The following is a 21614-nucleotide window of genomic DNA, read 5'->3' as shown; positions in this document are numbered from 1 at the left end:
CAAGATCTCCAGGACACCTCTCCACATGCAGGAACTCCTGCTTGGGCTCTCTGAACCCTATCTAGTTCTTATTTATGCCTCTTATTGTGCTGTCTAGTTCTTCCTCTAGAGCAGTGAGTCTCAAACTGTGGGTCCAGCAGCCACCAGTGGGTCATGGCCCAATTTTTGGTGGTTCGCAAAACTGACAGGGCAGATTAGGTTAAGTGCATCGAGGTTTAACCCATTTCTGCCCAGCTAACGGGTGTACACATTTGATCCCTGTTGCATATATGCGATGTTGGGTAAAAATGGCTTAAGCTGCTACTGGGATCGGGGGGAGAATGCTGCTGCCCAATCACCATTATAGCCACATCCCTTGGCATTTATAAATCAGGCAGCAGCCGCCAGGGCCCCGAAACTTTGAGAACCATTGCTCTAGAGCAGGGGTGCTCAATAGGTGGATCGCGATCTACCGGTAGATCGCGAGGCAAAATGAGTAGATCGCGGAGTGCCGACCCCCCCTTCAGGTGCCTCTGGGAGGAAATGCCGGGAGTAAGGCCCATTGTACTCAATGGGGCTTACTCCCAGGTAAGTGTGGCTAGGATTGCAGTCTCACAGCCTAATCCTAGGCATGTCTACTCAGGAGTAAGTCCTGTTATACTCAGTGGGGCTCAAGGTACACCAACATACATTGTACACATAAATGTTATATGTTATGATGGCGTGAACATTGTAAAAAAATCTCTGGTAGATCTCCGAGCCTTGCTGGGTTTCAAAGTAGCTCTCGAGCCAAAAAAAGTGTGAGCACCCCTGCTCTAGAGCAGTGGTTCCCAACTTTTTTTTTCCTTAATTTTTTAATTGTTTTCCAAAATAAAAAACAAACAAATATAAACAAACACATAACAAACACAAACTTAATACAAAACACACACAAAAAAACCACAAAAACACACGGTTGGCAGGTGCAGGCAATCATATATCTATATAGCTAATCAATAAATACAAATCTTCTAATCTTGTTCCTCTTCTAGTTTAGCCTCTTAATATCATTTATCTATCATATCATATCCTATATCATGTATCATGTATCATGTATACAATATATTCACCTAAATGCCCTATCTTATACATCTACAACTTCATTTTCAACCAAACATAAAATGGTCTCAATTGCTCTATCTGTGTCGGATTACGCTGTTGATCCAAAATCTCTGTAAGCCTATCCATTTCCGCCACGTTCATTATATTCTCTATTAATTCATCTTCCATTGGAATTTTAATATCTTTATCTAGCATATAAAATCCTTGCAGCAGTTAATATCATAATAACTAAATACACATCATTTTCTTTATCTATAATATCTAAGGTAATATTAAGTAAAATTAACGCTGGTTTCAGCGGTATCATAAATCCAACAATCTCTTGTATTAGATTCCTTACTAATTTTCAATATACTTGCATTTTTTTTACATGTCCACCACATATGATAAAACGTCCCTTCTTCACATTTACACTTCCAACCATTTTTTGATATGTTCTGATTCATTTTTACCAGTTTTATGGGTGTCATGCACCATCTATAAAACATTTTGTATACATTTTCTTTAAAATTTGTTGCTCTAGTAAGTTTTATATTATGTTTCCAAATCTGTTCCCAGTGTTCTAATGTGATATTATGGCCCATATTTTGCACCCATTTTATCATACATTCTTTTACTGTTTCTTCATGCATCTCAAAATCCAATAGGAACATATACATTCTTTTGATATATTTTTCTTTTGTTTCTAAGAGTATTCTATCAAATGGTGTCTGTTCTGAATAGAATCCTTCTTGTTTATCTTTCCAGCAGTGGTTCCCAACTTGTGGTCCAGGGACCTCAGGTGGTCCATGATACCCTGAGAAGTGGTCCATGAGCTCACAGGAAAAATAATGCTCACCTTTGATCACTTCCAGTGTCTCTCCAAGTGAGCGCTCCCCCATGGACCACTGAAGCGTTGGCTGTGGCTGTAGGTAAACTGTTCTCCACCCTCTCTGGTTGTCTAGCGCTTGCTGAAGTGCCAGCTGTGGGAGGGTCCATTGTCAACCCTTTCTGATAGTCTGTGGAAGAGTGCTCACTCAGGAAATGCTTCCCCATTGACCACCAGAGAGGGTGGAGAATGGACTCCCCGCCTGAAGCTGGTATTTCCATTGTCTCTCCAAGCACTCCCCCATGGGCTACCAAATTGATCTGTATTTTTTGTATGGTGGGGAAATTGCATGGGGTCCACAACAAATCCAATGTTTGCCTCAGTGGTCCACGGGCTCCTAAAGGTTGGGAACCACTGCTCTAGAGTATCCCACTCTTTTCAGAGGGAATAACTGGAAGAAGCAACCGGGGATGTCTTTTTTGTATATGTGAAAGCACAGAAAGCATTGACCATGTCAAAAAGTCTCATCTGCTCAGGTAAGGACTAAAAGGAACTAGGGAGTGTGGGCTTCTTCATCCTGGGATAACCACCCTTGAACTTGCTTTAACCTGATTCCCAGTTATGTTCAAAAGCTTAATTACTACTAAAGCCCCACTCAAGATTGTTCCAGAGGATATTCTTTCTGGGCAGAGTTTGGACTCAACTATTCTACAGAATTAAGGCTGGCAGATTCTAGGTAAAGCAAAGTCAGTACCTTACTTACAGGAAGAAAGTGCCACATTCTGCCAGACTGCATTAGGAGCATCCAGAGGCATCACTGGCACTGTCCAGGGCACTCTATGCTTGCTGCAGTTTGACTGGCACAGAGGAGACTCCCCTCATTGCTCTTACTGTCTCTGTAGTCACAACCAGAGAAGGAAACAAATATGTACAGGTCTGAGCCCTGGTTATTCCTGGCTGTTCCTTAAATAGCTGTGTCCTTGGGGCTATGTCATGCCTACATGTCTCAGAAGTTTGAGACCTGAGATAAGTGTGCGCAGGGGAGGGGCTAAGGCAGTGACCCAATCAGGGTCTGAGAGGGGGTTTTGTTACCTACCTGGAGCCAGCACCAAAGTCCTGGAGGTCCAGGGGGACAGTGGAAAAATAACAGCTACAAATAATAAAAAATGGGCATTTCTGGTTTTCATCACAAAACTGGAAGTGCCCCTTTTTGTTATTTTTAGATAACTGAAGGCATGGGGGGCCCTGCAGAGGGCTCCCCAGACACACACACCCCCAGGACTCCAGTACTGGCTACAGGTAAGGTAAAAAAAATCCTCCCATCCACACCAGCAGCACTATCCTAGGGATGATGTCACTGCCTTCCCCCTTAAGGGGCCAGAGACAGGGCTTCTCAAGTGGGTGCATTGCAACATCCCATTTTGAGAAGGCCTAATGGAGCGAAATCCAAGTGGAACCTGCTTTGGAATTCAGTATGCTCCATAGGGAGATCTTCAGGTGTGCAAGTCACTGCCCTATGGGAGTTCATGTGGATCAGGAAGAGAGTAGTATTCTCAAGGTAATATACCGAGACACATCTGAATTATGTACATAAAGCCTATGTCTGCAGCGTGAAAGCATTGTTTCATGTGGAAATAATAAGGTGGATCCTGACTAGCGGTTCTGCCATCAGAAACTTCCTCTCTGAATGGAAGAAGCTTTCTCTTCTGTGAGCAGAACTTTCCTTCTGTTCATTGACAGATGTGCTCGTCCCAACAGTAGAAGTGCTAGTTGGGGTGCCACCCTAGAAAACTAAGTTGGACATTGTAGCCATTATTAGTCTGTCAATCCTGCTACCTGGGCATAGTGACACCTTTTGATGTCCTCTTCTGTCTAGCAAGGGGAGAGGAACTGTCCCTCTTTACTCAGCATGGTGACTTTTCCAGTGGCTGTTGCTGGCATCTCTTCTGCAGCTTTTATTTTATTATTTTTATTTTTAAGATTGTGAGCCCTTTAGGGACAGGGAAACATTTATTGATCTATTATGTTTTGTAAACCGCTTTGCGACCTACTTTTTGTTGAAAAGCATACAAATGAAAAGAATAAAAATATTCTTATTCTTAATAATATTATTTTAATTCAAGTTAAATATCTATGCAGTACTTTGTTAACAATAAAAGGAGCATTCTAGGAATTTGCTTTCATTTTCTCCTTCAAAGTTGTTCAAATGAAAGTAGGTATTGAGTTCTTCTGTTTTATATCTCTGAATCCTTAGAAAACGATTATACACAGAACATAATAACCAAGAAGAATGTATAACTTTATTATTTAAGAGCATATCCATCTTTTTGGCAATCACATCATTTTCTTCCTAAAAATAATATTGAATGTTATTAAATTCATACTACAATGAATGAACACTGACTTCATTACATTATTTAATTAATGGTTGACTTCTCTCATGCTCCTAAGTAAACAATTCTCGAAAGCAAAATCAGTAAACAAATAATTTTTAATGAAATCACATGTGTACATTTTAAAAATTATAGCAGGGTGAATGGTTTGTCAAAAGCATTGCATTAGCTGAGTCAGAAACAAATCAGATTGCCTACAAACAATTCTTTAGCTAAAGAACTTTTTTTTCTAATGGTTAGACTTGCAGAGAAAAAAGTTAAGTGTTATTACGCTATTAGCAAGCATACTTTAGAAATGGAACAACTCAATCATTAATGAAATAACATTATGAGTTCTAATATTTTGTGGCAAAGGTTGGAGCATAGAATTCATTCAACTCTGATTTGACAATTTTGGATTATTCACTGAACTTCACAGTCTATGGACATCAACTATGTGTCCCTGTCCCCTTAAAACTGTGTGTGTGTGTGTGTTTCTTATGCACAGTGCATAAAAATGGCCAGAATTGGCTTTTTGTGCATTTTTGTGCATTTACCAGAGCTCCTTGCATTGCATTAGAGCAGTGTTTCTCAAACTGTGGGTCGGGACCCACTAGGTGGGTCGCGAGCCAATTTCAAGTGGGTCCCCATTCATTTCAATATTTTATTTTTCATCTATCAGACTTGATGCTACCATGGTATGTGACTGCATTTAGGGAAATGTTACAGACCTGTAGCTTTTAACAAGCTACTATGTATATTCTTTTAACAATGATAGTCAATGGGACTTACTCCTGGGTAACTGTGGGTAGAATTGCAGCCTAGGAGTGTTAAAAATTTTCCTGCTTGCTGATGTCACTTCCACTCATGACATCACTTCCGGTGGGTCCTGATAGATTCTCAATCTAAAAAGTGGGTGCCAGTGCTAAATGTATGAGAACCACTGCATTAGAAGCTGGTTGCAAAGTATCTCAAATTCCACGAAAAACTTGGGCCGTGCCCAAAACCCTACCAAGAGCTGCGACTGGAGTCTCTGGAGCCTCTCTCACACATGCAGAAATTCCTGCTCAGGCATTTTGCACCATGTCCATTTTGTACTTATTACTGTGCTATGATATACTGATCAAACATTGCATTCGACCTTCTCAAATCAGCCTACACTGAGGCCACAGTTCAGGTTTACCCAGGAAAGAGAAAATGGGAGCAAGTTGGATGCAAAGTTGAATCTAGAGACTGCAAGATACAGCTTAGTAAATCAGAAATTCATTGAATTTCCACATTATTTTTTTGAAGAGAACCTACAAACATATGTAGGAGGAATCATATGCCTAGAAACAGGGCCCAGAAGAGGAGGGTAAAGGGAGTAATTTGCAACCGGGCCCAGGAATCAAAGGAGAGGACCCAGAAAATTCATGGGATCTTACGTTTTCCTATCTCACCTTAACTTGCTGCCTTGCGCATGATGCTGGGGGCACAACCATGGGCATGCAGTGGCAACTGCTGCTGCAAGTCATACACTTGCAAGGATGCCTATGAATGCATCCATGACCCTCCTTAACACTGTGTCAAATCTGGGAGCAAACTGGCCTGCTACAGTAGCTCTTTGATGTGCAGATCCGCTTGCCATGAAGTATAGGCGCTCAGGGACCCAGCTGCAGGGCTACAGCTGCTGCAGAAGTTCATTTTGGTGCACACAGCACATTGTCCATTCTAGTTTGATCCCAAATATGAAGATGCTAATTTTCTTCAATGGATTTTCTATATTTCAAAGAGACTTGAGGAGTGTGTTTGGTTTTCCATATTACTTTATGTAGCTGCCAATGCCGCATGGTCAGGCACACCTGGGCTCCGCATCAAGAAGCCTGGTAGACCTGGGCTCCAAAGACTATTTTGCCTGTCAGCACCCTCCCCCTGCCCTATTTTGCCCCGTGTTCTGCCTGCCCCCATTGCCCCCCTCCCCCTTTGGGAAGGGGCCTAAAGGAAACTTTGTACCCCCTGCTTAAATTCCTCTCAGTGGCTCTGCCTGGAAAACGCTACATTTGAATAAACTTCACCAAAAGGGGATTGTGCGACCTACCAGGAACTTGATAAACCTTCTGTTATTTTTTTTTTCTAGGACTGAGCTGAAAAGGAAGGGCTTTTTGAAAAAATTTTTGGCAGCTGTGAAAAATGTTTCCCTTTTGAAGATGTTTCAGCAGGCACTGCATAAGGAAGTGGAACTGATTACCCATTCAGAAGGCAATACTGGTTCAGCAAATACTGACCTCATTCTATGATGTTATCATACCACAAAATTTGACTGCTGTGTAGTCATGATGTGATCATATTCACTACATAAATCCGCAGTTGGCTTATTAGGGAACAAATAAGCATCAAATAGGCAGCAGAAAAGGTGAACGGAGTTTCTGGGAACCTTTCGGTACCCTAACCGCCTCCCACAAAATTCCATGTTTTTGTACCTAAACTTAAAAGATACGAACACGTGGTGCAGCTTATGTTTCCACTCTCTTCCTGATTCTACAAAAACAGGGCATTCCTAAACACTGAAAATGACAACTGTTAGAGAAGGCCACCACGTAGCTGTTGAGCTATGTTCAGCTTGATAGTTACAAGTTGTGCAGCCTTGCTATGGACACAGGAATCTTGGGGTCATCAGGTGGTCATTAGGAGCTGCAAAGTTATAACAGATGGGGAAACCACTAACGCAGGGCTTTTCAAACTGGGGCGTTCTGACGCCCCAGCCTGAGGGCCCTGGCCTCTGCCCCCTTAAGGGGCAAGGGCAGGGGGGTGTGCATCAATGCATTCCCCAGGATCGCGTTGCTAAAGGGGCTGCAGGGACTGTGATGTACTTACTTTTGGTTTTGCGGAGCGTGATCACTGTACTTTCACTTTTAGCAGGCTGGGCTGTTAAACCCCGAGAGGCTGCTGCAGGGACTGGTGAGTACATCCCAGTCCCTGCAGCCCCCTTAACAACGTGATACTGGGAATTACGTCACTGCCTCCCCCTGCCTCCGCAAGAACTTACAGAACCACTGCACTAATGTGTACTGTGAGAGCATGATCCTGTGCCTATCTAATTAGAAGCAAGTTCCACTGTGTTCAGTGGGGCTTACTGCCAGGAAAATGTGTGTTGGATTGCAATCTGACAGCCCAATTCTGACCAACTTTCCAGTGCGGATGCAGCCATGCCAAGATGGCACGTGCTGCATTCTGTGGTGATAAGGAAGATAAGGAAACATTTGGTTCTTCATCTTGGGGCTGCATTTCAGTTGCACTGGTGCTGGAAAGTTGTTTAGGAGTGGGGTTTTTGTCTCATAAAAGGAGCCAGAAACAGGAAATACAACTGAAGCAGATTCTACATAATTTCTAATTAATATGTATGTTTCTTTGTTTTTTGTTTGAAATTGAAACAGCACCATCTAACCACTGTAGCATATGAACTTTCATCTTAGCAACAAGAGATAGATGACCCCCCTCCCCCCATGAGTCTTTAAAGGAGAGGGACTAGGTGCCTTATGGTTAACAATACTGACGGTATAAACTAATAAGAAAACAAGAAAAGGGATCTATATCACCTGACATATCTACATTTATTTATTGGTTCTGACTTCTGTCAAATAGTGCACCTTTCTGGTCTCCCATCAAGCCAATAAGGCATGGCAGGTTGGATCAAGCCTTGGGAAGCCATCACAATAGGGCTTTGTCAAACCTGTCCCTACCCAGTCTACAGTGTCATAAATTTATGGATTTCTTTGTGTTTTTAGAGTCTAGCGAAGGAGAAGCTCAAACTCCACAGCAACTAGCAGTAAAGGGAAACATGCCGTGATTATTTGTGCAGTGTATCTGTCACATCTCTGAAGGCTACGATCATTGGCCTTTCCTTGAGGCACTATCTATTTATTTCTTTTTTAGAAAGGTATGGTGAATTCTGTTTTGAGATACAAAAATTGCATTAGCTCTATTAGATAGATTCATAAAGAATATTCAGGAGCATTAGCCGGATATCCTAGGTGTCACATTGATATCAAGATAAAGATCACTTTGCTAACTTACAGTGTTTTGCTCTTTGGTAACACCCTATATTAAGGTGCCATTTATAACTACTTTATTATTATTTATGATATGCAAGCCACTTTATAGCAAGCTGGATAGCAACTTAAATTCATGTATTAAAGATGCACACACAGGGTTTAATACAATTTACGTCCTATAATATCCTTTGTAACAGATTCTCATCGCATCATCTGTTAAGCATTTATTACTAATGCATTTTATAACATACTTTATAATACATTATTTGAGGAAGTAGTTGCATTTAGAGATCATTTCATAAATAAGAATAAAGCATTTATAACTGGCACCTTAATTTAAAACGTTACCTCCACATTACTGGAGAGCCACTCACCATCCGTCTCACTTTGCAATTATTCTCAAAAAGCACCTCTTAATAAAAGATACGCTGAGTTCTATTTTCCCCTCCTCTCTCATCTGATTAAAAGTTTATTGAGTCATTTTCTTACATCTGCTCTCAGATGTCTGAAGGCTTCGCAGCTCTGTGATTTTTTTTTTCCTGTTGATGCCAAACTTTTTATTCAAGACTGTTTCCGAAGAGATGAGACATGAGAAAGATAACTGCTTACCAGACCGGCTGCAGCTGACTGCTTGGAGTCTTTGAAGAATTCTATTTTCCGATCAGTGAGAACAATCCAAGATGCAGTCCAGTTTTTCCTTTGAAGAAGTAGCATAATAAAAATGAATGGACCAATTAAACATTGATATTTTTACTTTGAAAAGCCAGGATTCCAACTATTCACCAACACTTATTTATCAAACATACAGGAGGCTCGATAAGCATGAGGAAAGGAAACATGTAAACCCAAAGGCAGAATGGAATGCTTTCTAAATCTAAAAGAAAGACTTCTGGAGAAGGGTTATGCTGGAATTCTGAGCTGGTACATGAGATTTACTAGCATTGCCAGGAAAAAGGTCCCCTTCATTCAAGATGAGTGGCTTGATGATCAAAACTAGACAATATTAGGAAATTAATCTCAGTTCAAAACAGAGCGAGGTTTAGTCATATGGCCTACATGCTGAATAAGCTGTGGAATTTCTGTAGTCCAATCATAATAACCATATTCATAACCATGATGACTCTGCTGGACCATCAGGTAGTACGAGAAGAATACTCGTAGAAGAATAAAAGCAGGAAAAAAGTGAAGCAGAAAAAAAATTAAGTTCAGGGGAGGGAGTAAACTGTCAGAAACTCTATAGAACTTAAACGACTTTTGTTAATTTAAACTAGACTAGATCTGCAGAACATGCAACATTTTATTTTAATATATGTTTAAATGCAAGGTGTGTCATAAATATGTGCACTGTATGTGCATCAAACATGTATTATTGCTTTATCTAGCACCGGTAAGTCAGTATAGGGGACAGAAAGGAGAATAGGGGTGGGCAGAGTGAGAAGAAAGGGAGCAGGGTGGGGAAGGCGAGGCACGGGCTATGTCAGGTAGGAGGGTGGATCAAGGCCAAGAGGAGGGTGGTATCAGTGGTGGCAGTGCCACCCCCGACCTTGATCCATTTTAGCTAAATTCCCGGTGCAGGTCCGAGGCTGCATTCAGGCAATGAAGGCCTAATACCAGGAAAGGGAACAAATGTTCCCTTACCCAGAGGAGACCTCCAGGATCGCCCCCTCCCCCGCATGTAAGATGCAGTATGAACATTCTGATGGTGTGACTGAATTGGCAAGGTGGGTGTGGATAGGCTTGAGCTGAAAGTGAGGTGCCTGGTTAGGCTCACAGGGGTAGAGACAGTCAACAAGAGAAACTGGTCCCTGGTTGTGTCAAGCTTTAAAAGTTAAAGTCAGTCCTGTGATTGATCCTGATAACCTATGCAGCTGGTCAGCGGCATAGCTAATGGCATGCAAAATCTGAAGTCTATCACCATGCCCGATGGTGCCGTGTAAGCCACCCCTCCCCCTCCCCACCAGAGGCAGTCTGGTGGAGGCATCTCCTCCATGTTGCTTTCACCACCCCGCACTGACACCAATGGCAGCAGGAAGAGGCCGCTTACATGGTACAGATGGGAGTTTCTGAATTGGATTCTAAACACAAATGAAGTAATAGAGACAAATAGAACTTGCCTATTACAAAGGGGCACATTTGTGACACAAAATTAAGTACAGACACTCCGCTTTTTACACTCGTTTCACAACTGATGAAAATCAGCATGTTGTTTCAAAAACACGCAAATTAAAAATCGAAAGGAACACACATAATTCAGGAGTGGGAAGTTTTAGAACATTATTCGGAAAGTTAGCACACATAAATTCAACTTCTGTATTAATTTTGAAAGCACATTATTTCAAAAACATGGAAATCAAACTACATAAAACAAAAGTTACCTGCATTCTTAAACCTATTGAAATCAACTTGTTTCAACATGCTTAACTCTCTCTTGGTGTGTGGCCATTTGCTTTACTTTCAAGAGGAAGGAATTGAATTAATTTACTTCCAAGCTCTTGTGCTTATGATTTTAGCTTTTCTTCTTTCCCTGCCTGGTGTGTCCTCCTCCAATAAACAGAGCAGTAAAGCACTTGGATTGAAGTCAGTGCAGAGGCTTAGAGATGTTGCTGGATCAATGCCCATGAAGCTTAGATGCCATTTTGTAAACGGTGGCATAGTTTGGCTTGTTTCTTTAACATGAAAACCACAATAGAAATGCACAGCTATAGTTAGATGAAAGTTTGGACAATCTGAAAGTCTGCACTACAAATCCAGACATTTTATTCCTTGCCCATTATTTAAATAGGATCTATAATGCAAACTACATAGGCTTTCTCTTGTAGAAATCAGTTCATGACATGGGGAGAGGTACAGTCCAGAAATTAGATGTACATAATTCATATATTACTACCCCATTCATCATTAATGCGGCGGTCTGATAGCCCATAAAATGTGCTCTCTCATGGCCCACTTCTGTAATGAATGGAAGTTCAAATAACGTGCAGTCACCCTAATAATCTAATCTAGCCAATGATGCGGTCATTGGTAGTTATGTCCTGATTAGGGGGGCCCTACAGAAGCTGAACTTGTGTACATGACCACAGGAACATGGAGCTGGACCATGGGATAGTGGCTACCAAATGGACAGAATTCTTGCATTCACATTCTGTTTAGCATGCATGATTTTCTTTGATGAATCAGATTATGATTAAATCATTGGAAAAACATCATTTTATTAGATATTTTTTTTAGCATGACATCCACTGCCAGAAAAGTCTAAGAGCATAAAAATCAAGAGCATTGGTCTTCAGCTGTTGGGTCTGGACCCAAGAGGGTTGCATCATGACCTAAGCTGGAAGCACCAATTTTCACCATTATTTTAATTAGCTTTTCTTTTTTTTTTATAGAGAAGCAGAAAACAGGAGACAAATTAGACAGAATGACAGAAGGAGCTCTTTTAAGTTAACAGTTGTATAGAAAAGGTGGGGTTTGGGGGACGTATATATTTCATATCATGCCACGATAAGAAAGGTTACACCTGCCAGAATCCGTTCGTCTACAGGAGTCCTGTCTTGAAGCAACTGGCTAACACAGAAGGGAAAGGACAACAATGGAAATATGAGATAAAAAAAATAACTTGGTCCTAAGTTACCAGTTGGGGTTAAAAGTGGATGGATCAGACAAAAACTATTATCTTGAGCATTTTAATAGCTGCATCTAATACCATGTAGGTTCTGGACTTCTATCCTTTAGGGGAAAAATATCAGTTCAGCAAAAGGTAATTCTGCCCTTGGCCGGATGGGCTAACTGCAGCTTTACAAAGATTTTTTCATAGCCATTAAGGGGTGTTGTGGGAAGGGACCCACAGAAGTGGGTTAAATACATTCTAGGCAAAAAAGTAATTTTGATTTATTTTGGTCATCCAAAAGAAACAGCAGAACTGCTGAGTGGCGTAAAAAAAAGAAAAAAAGAAACCTGCACCAAACTACTAAAAAGATGATATAAAAACCAGCCACAATCATATTTTAAACATCTGCAAGCTACACTTTCTGTCTGACACGAAAACTGTTGACCTGCACAGCTGCTCAAAATTTAAGACTTCTAGCTATTTTGTAAACTGAAAGTAATGAACTTGTATAGCATTGTTATCTAGCATTATATTTGCATTCTAGCAAATGGACACCTGATGGCAGCACACTATAAGACCAACACAGTTTGCATTGCTGCATGTCTCTTAAAGCAGCAAGTATTCCACTTAAAATAACTGGATAATTGGAGGTTTATCAAAGCAATCACGACACCTCCATTCTCCCATGCTGAACCATATGAGTAGGAAACAGAAGTTTAGACTGCTGTACTGAGTGTGTACAGTTACAGTTATTAACAGATTCCAGCCCTCTAAACATATGGTTGTGTAAATCTGGCAAAAACATACTTGAAGTCAGATTTTGGTAACATTTTACATGCGTTGCTTCTTCTTTACATTGTGTGGTCTTGAGATAGGATCCTTGTGAGCAAGGTGCTCAGGGTCACTTAGCTGACTGGGATACATCAGGCTACTCACTCTAGATCTAAACTACCTCATGGGACTATTGTAATGATAAGAAGGAGAAAGCCACGTAGACAACTGCCATCAGCTCCTTAGAAAGATAGTGTAATAAATTAGTGGACATTGAAATATTACAAAAAGATGAAATTCCTTCACAACTAAGCCCTCTTGAATAACCCCTACTAACTGGATACCTTTTAAAGTATCCCCCTACCCCCAGTGGCTGATGCTGGTGTCTCTTCAGCATCTGTTTTTTAGACCATGAGCCCTTTAGGAGTAAGGAACCATTTACTGACTTATTTTGCTTATGAACTACTGTCTCTTGAAAAAATGATATATAAACACTCTTATTAATAACAACTTAGACCCATGTAAATCTCCACAGTTTGCCGACTTTAAGCACCAGTTCAAATGGTACAGTCTTCTCACATGACAATACTATTTCAGTGAAAGCTGTGGAATTGACCGTTTAAAAGAACCTCTTCACATGACGATTAAAAAAAAAATAGCACTTCAAAGACAAGGTTAGCTTTTCACTTTCCAGATGAAAAAAGGTAGTATACTTCTGTGAAAAGACTCTACCGCCACAGAATGCAGGTGTCACAACTACGATGAGGTGTGTAGATCTATTCCTAGAATTATGGAGCTTGCGCTGTCTCAAGAATGTGCTAATGCCAACCCCTGAATCCCTGATGTACTTTACACACTCTAAAATCACTAATTGCAAATGACACCTCCAGCTCCAGTTTGAAAAGCAACGATTTCCTTTCCTCTCAAATTAGGATCTGGTCAGAATGATCCTTGTGTTTGCCACTGCCAGTTGAAAGTTCTCTAACTAAGATGATTACGGGGCTGGGGCACCTTCCTTATGAGGAAAGGCTACGGCGTTTGGGCCTTTTCAGCCTAGAAAAGAGACGCTTGAGGGGGGACATGATTGAGACATACAAAATTATGCAGGGGATGGACAGAGTGGATAGGGAGATGCTCTTTACACTCTCACATAATACCAGAACCAGGGGACATCCACTAAAATTGAGTGTTGGGCGGGTTAGGACAGACAAAAGAAAATATTTCTTTACTCAGCGCGTGGTCGGTCTGTGGAACTCCTTGCCACAGGATGTGGTGCTGGCGTCTAGCCTAGACGCCTTTAAAAGGGGATTGGACGAGTTTCTGGAGGAAAAATCCATTATGGGGTACAAGCCATGATGTGTATGCGCAACCTCCTGATTTTAGGAATGGGTTAAGTATGCCAGATGTAGGGGAGAGCACCAGGATGAGGTCTCTTGTTATCTGGTGTGCTCCCTGGGGCATTTGGTGGGCCGCTGTGAGATACAGGAAGCTGGACTAGATGGGCCTATGGCCTGATCCAGTGGGGCTGTTCTTATGTTCTTATGTTCTCTGCTGGCAGCTGAATGTTGAAGTGGCATAAGAACTACAGCTTGCAAATATTCCACCTACTGTAAAACATACAAAAACACAGCATGGTACAGTGGCCTTTGAAAGGTTCCTGAGTCCACTGTTTTTTAAAAGTACTCTCTTTTTGGTCTGCTTTCATCATACTGAATAGACTCAGGTTTGGCAACATTAAAATCTGCTGAATTCCCCATGCAAACAGGATCCCTAAAATCAGAGATGGAGGGGGAGAGTTGTGTTTCCCATAGAGCCGGCCCAACTTCTGATCCTACTGAAGTCACTAAATCTTTTTAGTAAACAAAGAATTTCTTTGGGAAACTTCTACCATAATGATGTCTGAATTACTTAATGTGTGCATGGTACAATTAACAGGGCAAACCAGGGCATGACTTCATGGAAGTTAGTTTCATTGAGCTCAGTGGGTCTTACTCCAAAGTGACAGGACATAAGATTGCTGCCCTAACTGGCTACAGCTTTAATAAAATATAGGTTGGCCCTCCTAATCTGCAGGTTTGGAACCCACAGATTTGACCCAACATGGGTCAAGAGGGCCTCACTGTACCTCCTGGATGTGACCAGAAGTGTCTTCTGGTTGTATCGGGATGGAGGCCTTCTGAGGGGCAGCGAAGCCAAAGACCTCCCCGTGCCTCAGAAGGCCTGCCAGAGTCTTCTGAAAGGCATTTCCAGTTTAGTAAAAAACTGGAAGTGCTTTTCAGAAGGCTCTAGCAAGACTTCTAAAGTGCAGGGAGGCTGCGGTGTGACCTCTCTGTGCTTCAGGAGGCCTGTCGGAGCCTTAAAAGATGCACTTTCAGTTTAGTGAGAAAACCGAGGTGTAGTGAAGCCATGCATGGTCTCTCCAAACACAGGGTCTCCTTGCACTCAAGAATACCTCTGGACACAACCGAAGCCACTTCCAGAGGTCAGAGGTCCTCTGATGGCCCCAACGCATGGATTTGATTATCTGTGGGTTTTGGTATCCATGGGAGTGAGGGGGACCTGGGAACATATTGCTATCAAATCGTAGACTGTGGTTCCTCTTTTTAGAGGGGGGAAACAAGATATGAATATTTTAACCTAAATAAATAAATAAATAAATAAATAAATAAATAATACAGAGGAAGGGCTTGCAGATTTTGTATCCTATGTGATGTCTTATTTAAAACAGAATATCGCCTGAAATTACTGATACATTGTGTTCTGTCTACAGACGAAGACCTTATGACTATTCTTCAATAGATCATTACCTATTCAGATCTTCTGCCTCAATTTTTGTAATCTAGAAGGTTCCGTTACTATCTCATACCTCAGCTTCTTGCCTTCATCTGCAATTTTAGCCTTCTGAAGAAACCCTTCTTTGATGATCTGTAATAAAGAACAAACACATGCAAAAGGCTTGTTTGTGAACTCAGGTTTTTGTTTATGTTTTCAAAACAAGCAGATTGCCAAGGAAAGTATGCATCATAATTATACATTTAAACACTGCAGTTGCCTCCTTGACTGTGCTCCATGGTTCAACCTGGCATTGTGAGGTATTTGGAATGGTTGTAAAGTCTGATAAATGAATTCCCTGGAAGATGGCAAGAAAGAGCCCTAATGAAGGGAACTGCCTGACTAGAAGGACAGGGCCAGAATCTCTCCACTTCCAGAATCCCCCTATGCACTTTCTTGCTTTTACTTATAGCTGGAATAGGTGTGTGCTTACCTCTGCATGCATTCTGTCCCCTTCCTTGGGGCCAAAATGCTTCTGACATTGCACAGCTATACTGTAATGCCAGTGACATGCCCTGCCACCCCAGGTGCACTGGGTTGAAACTTGCCAGGTCAACATCTGGGCAATCATCGGCCCACGGGGCAGGGTGGGGTGCATGTATTTAAATGCTCTCAACCTGCATCTTCAGTTGGACTAAGTACTAGTTTGCCACAGTTCACCTTAGATTCCAAACCAATTTACAAGCCCACGTTGAAGACATCAGCAAGCCAAGACTAGAGGTTCAACAGGACTCAGTAAGCTTCATATTCTTGCTGCCTCCTGAGACTTCAAAATAAGAGGAGTTTACTGACCGACTGCAGGCTACAACTTCAGTCTCGTGGACTGCATTCTGCTTGGTGAGACACAAGGATGTGACTTGCACAATTTTGTATAAAACTAAAATGTGTTATTTAAGTTCGCAAGATAGATTTTTTGATTAAAAGATGCAAATAACACTTTATAAAAAGATCCACACGTAACATCGTTTGCTTCTATTAGAATGTGAGCCAAATTGTTTAGATATAAACACAAATATGCAAGTAACAGGGTTGGGAACGTATTCTGCATTTTCATAAACAGCTGAGAACTGGAAATATGATAACACATATGTTACATAGATACTCATTTTTAATGAGAACTGCAGAAGTATTTATTATTATTAATTATTAACAGTATTTTTTAACAGTATTTGATTCCATAATATTGCATAAGAACAAATGCATGTGTCCTCATCTGTTCACCTTCCTAGGGCCTTGTTTTCAGAGGGGGAAAAAAAGTGTATGACCAGAACAATGATTCCTGGGAATCAGATTGTTGCTGTATGTAACAGTTGCAAAGATAAGTCCTGATAAATCACTCAGCCTTCTGCCACCCTCATGGCATCAAGGTTACTGCAAACATCTGGCCTGTTCCCTTTCTCGTTCTGTACCTTATATATGCACAGTGTTCTTGCCAGGATATAGACAAGGAAGTTATTGTCCCTGGCTAGAATCCGAGTTGGAGAGGTCCTTTGTTTGCCATCCGATGTTCAAATTGTTTCTCTGAACCAGTTCCAATGGGGGTCACTTTTTTTAGCCTCAAAGGCTTATTGCGGCAGTTCGCACCTTGAAACTGTAACACTGGACTGGTATGGATAACAAGGAACCACTTAACAATGGTGAAGAGACAAGAAGCAGACCTTTCCCCCAATCCGTCTCTTCAACCTCAGAGCACAACACCAGGATTGTGTATTACGAACTGCCTGTGTTGCACTGACCATCATCTGTTAAAGGCCTCCCCCCCCCTCCCAATTTTCATAACAATCCTTCCAGGAGAATTCAGGTTATTCTTTCAGGGTCCTTCCACAAGCAGATGACATGAGGTTACTGAACATGAAATGTCCTCACAGCACTTGCTATCTTTTCTGCCTCAATAAATATCCATCATTTGTTTTTGAGTTGTTGCCCTTCCTGCACCTTTCCAGCTGAGGAAAGGTTGAGGGAGAAATAATCCAGAATACCCTGAACACAAATGAGCATAGGAATGAGGCAGAATAAATCAAGGACTCTCTTTACAGGAAGGATATAATAACACATTGTACATATTATTACTTTATACTTACTAAGTTTTCATGCAGCTAATGCATCTCTGTGACTATGCAGTGCAATAGCTATGTAATTGTGTATTTTACAGAATGGCAACCTGAATTGTGAAGTGAGTATGAGGAGATATTCAAAAGTCTTGCTGAGACTACTGGAACAATGCCTTAACAAAGGACTTCAGTCAAGAACTGGAAAATAAACACACAGAACAATTAGCACTTCCCAACATAATTATTTCTGGGAAGAGCAATCCAGAGGCTGGCCTCCAAGTGTCGCAAACATGCCATAAAGTATGTTCGTGGCGACTCGGGAATCAGCAGGACCAAAGCAGTGGCTGGATCCAGATCCTGCACTGGTAAGTTTGTGGCAGGCCAGAGCAGGGGGTGGGAGAGGGTAGCAGGAGGGCAGAATTGGAGGTGGGCATTTTACAGCAGGGAACAGTGGATCAGGAGGCAGAGAGGGCCCAGGATGGGGCGAGATTGGCTGTGGTAGATCAGGCTGAATCCTAACCCCCACTCCTGGGCCCTGCAGCCTCACACGGGCTGCTCAGATTTGTGTCAGTGAAGTCGCTGGTGCAGATCCAAGTAGCCCCATAAGGGTGGCTGGAGCGTTGCTCAGGGTAAGGGGTGAAATATTCCTTTACCCTATGTTGCCCTCCAGCCGACACCTACTTTGCGTTGCCGCTTGGCCTGTGTTCTGAGGAAGTGAGAGGTCTCATTCTCTGTGCAAGTTGCCAGGGCAAGGGAACAAACATTTTCTCATCTCAAGGAGGGATTCACAGCCCGAAACTGCCCTGCAGGGTGCAGCATGCCACACAGAAGTCACATAGGACTGGGCTGTAAAAATCCAGATGGAAATCCTACAAAAGGTGCAGTTTGTGCTGCTATAGCTCCTCAAGCAAATCTGTCTTTCTCTTTCATTTGGACTCATGGTGATGCAAGAACTTTTGTGGTCCTCAGTCTGAAAGAAGGGTTGATTGCAAATAATCCTTGCATAACATACTTTATTTTACTGCAAATCACTGCATTCCAATACAGAACAAGAACTTTGGGGGTGCACCCCTTTTGAAAAAAGGGGGGCAGAGGAGGCAGTCCAGGCTCCAGTGGAGCCTTTTACACCACTGCTAGTGGTGCGGAAGGCTCCATAGGAGCATTTTTGCGTCCCTGGATGGCGCCCAGGAGGCAAGAACTGCCCACCTCCTGGGCACCTTCCAGCAGCATGAAAAAGCACTGACAGGGACTTCCGCACTGCTAGCAGCGGCACAAATGGCTCCTTCAAAGCTTGGAGCGGCATGCGTCTCCTCTGAAACTGGAGGAGACACGTGCCACTTCTTACTGGTTCCCTGGCCATTCTGAGAGCTGCCCTCTTACCTCTGCCTTTTTAAAGGGGAGGATAGAAAGGCGAGGATTTCAAAAAGGATACAGTGAAAATGGAAAAGGTGCAGAAGAGAGCAACCAAAATGATTACTGGGCTGGGGCACCTTCTCTATGAGGAAAGGCTAAGACATTTGGGCCTCTTCAGCCTAGAAAAGAGGCGCCTGAGGGGGGGACATGATTGAGACATACAGAATTATGCAGGGGATGAATAGAGTGGATAGAGAGAAGCTCTTTTCCCTGTCACATAACACCAGGACCAGGGGACATCCACAAAAGTTGAGTGTTGGGAGAGTTAGGAGAGACAAAAGAAAATATTTCTTTACCTGCATGTAATTAGTCTGTGGCACTCCTTGCCACAGGAAGTAGTGATGGGATCTTGCCTGGATGCCTTTAAGAGGGAATTGGACAAATTTCTGGAGGAAAAGTTCATCATGGGTTACCAACCATGGTAGGTATGTGCAAGCTCCTGGTTTTAGAGGCAGACTGCCTCTGATTGCCAGATGCAGGGGAGGGCACCAGGACGCAGGTTGTGTCTGTTGTCTTATAGGTTCCCTGAAGCATTTGGTGGGCCACTGTGAGATACAAGAAGGTGGACTAGATGGGCTTCTGGCCTGATGCAGAAGGGTTCTTCTTAAGAGGAGAGGAGGGCAGCCTTCAGGTTTGGTTGGGAACCACGCCTAGAGTGGCTGCACTCTCACAGCCACTTTAGGCATGGTTCCCCGCTGATCTTAAGACCCACCCTACTCTCTTCCCCTTTAAAGAAAGGGGAGGGGAAGAGCGTACCCCTCAGATTGGTGCAGTTGGAAACCACACTGACAAACTGTGGGGGACAGCAAGTGGTGGTGCTGTGCCCCAGGTGCATAAATTCCTGGCACCCAGAGCATTTGCACCCCTTGCCCCCCAGGCATATCTCTGCTTCTACTTTCAGACTCAAACAACACTGCAATTTAGCTTTCATCTTCACAAGACATGAAAGTAGTGCATCCAGTGTCACTGAACTCCACAGATCAATTGATAAAATAAATGGTAACATCTATGTAATCTTTTCCATTTTCATATATGCTCTTTGGCTTTCAAAGAAGTTTCTCTTAAATGCTTTGGAGGAATAAATCCAGCTCTGTGCAGTTCCTCCAACTGCTGGTACTATAATTGGCTGAGGCATAAGCAATTGGTATCAACCAATCAAGATAACTTTCTAGGGCTGAAAAATGCATCTAGAATCCAGTGCGGGTTATTTGAATAACAAAGCTGGATGCAAAGACATGTACATATAATGTATGGCACTGAAGGCACATTCTCTTTGCCGTCTATTGGGGGAGTGATTCTTGATGCTGCTCCTGAGAATTTCGGCATGAACATTTACTACAACAGTAGGTGGCATTTTGGAGAAGCAGTGTGCTTTGTAGAGGAGCATCAGGCAGATATTCATCAGATATCCCAAGGGACAAGACTGTGCAGTCATGTGGTGATTTCGATGAAAGGCTACATGCTTACCTTTCTTGCTATTATCCTCAGTATTATCTGCTAATAAATACTGAGAACATCTCTGCATGCCGGATCCTGTTCTAATTTTTCTCACACTCCCTTACTCTATAAACAACTTGTTTCCTCTTTTTAACCTTTACTTAGAAAGGATAGATTGGGTAACTGCTGCTTCCAGTTTGTCCTCAAAGCCCGTGTAAAAGTATAGCTTTCACTGCAGAAATGCAAGGGCTTAAAGAATAAAAGCCCACTCCTCAGTCTTGCTTGGCTAAATGTTGCTCTGACCTTTGGTCACAAGGTGGCAACAAACAGGAAACCTTCAAAAACCATTTCCCTGTTCAGATTACTGCCAGGTTAATGTCACAGTCTGCAGCAATGCAAACCTTTGTTTATGTGGTCTGAGTTAAGCCATTTCTGCCCAATGTTGCATATATGCAATAGGGATCAAATGTGTACACCTGTGGTTGGGCAAAAATGGGTTAAGAGAGATTCATGGAACCACCTGTTCCTTTGTTGGCATCCTTCAGTCTCAGAAGACTATGGTATCGCGCTCCAAATGGTGGTTCTGGAACAGTGTCCTCTCCAGTGCGCGAAGCCTGGGTAAAGTAGATATGAAGGACAGACTGTTTCCCATGCAGTAAATCCTCCCTCTCCACGGCACTGAAATGATCCAATGGAAAGGCAGAGGTCAATACGGTTGGTTCCAGTGGCGTCTTAGGAGTTGCCAGAACGTGACCGTGTTCAGCCATGAACCGCCTCAGGGAATCCGGCTCCAGATTTTTCCTCGAGGTTGACTCCTGAAGCCTTTTCCTTAGCTGGATGTAGCCACAAGGCAGTGGAGGTTTGGGATCAGAGTTTTCCTTCTCTCAGATGAGCTGCCTTCCCAGGCTAACGAGTCCTATCTACCCCGTTCCTAATACTCCGTTAATGCCACCTTCATTACCAAAAATTACTGTGTTCCCAATTTAGCTTCTCCCTTAAAACAAATCACTAGCTCTTACCTCTAGTCAAAGGTTTTCAATAAACCTAAGGAACCAGGGAACACAAGGTCCAATTTGTTTCTGTACTCCAAGCTCTACAATTATTTTTCCTCCTCATTGAGTAGCAAACTCTTCAAAAAGCAAGTTTACACCTAGCATCTCCTCTAATTGTATTTATTTTGCTAAACAGCTACTCATTTTTGGAAAAGCAATATCA

At 42.4% G+C, this 21614-nt stretch overlaps 1 protein-coding gene across 1 annotated transcript in view; it reads right to left on the bottom strand.

Annotated features, from left to right (window-relative positions):
- Window positions 1-21614, bottom strand: part of ARHGAP15 (Rho GTPase activating protein 15) — a 464537-nt gene that overhangs the window by 398683 nt on the left and 44240 nt on the right. The window contains exons 4-5 of the mRNA XM_066633052.1: window positions 15533-15591; window positions 8901-8988 (exon numbers count right to left, since the gene is read on the bottom strand). Of these exons, the coding sequence (XP_066489149.1) occupies window positions 8901-8988; window positions 15533-15591 (147 nt within the window). The remainder of the gene's footprint in view (window positions 1-8900; window positions 8989-15532; window positions 15592-21614) is intronic.

The sequence above is a fragment of the Tiliqua scincoides genome, chromosome 1 (assembly GCF_035046505.1).
Source record: "Tiliqua scincoides isolate rTilSci1 chromosome 1, rTilSci1.hap2, whole genome shotgun sequence".
NCBI lineage: Eukaryota > Metazoa > Chordata > Lepidosauria > Squamata > Scincidae > Tiliqua > Tiliqua scincoides.
This window is presented reverse-complemented; position numbering and strand designations above follow the sequence as displayed.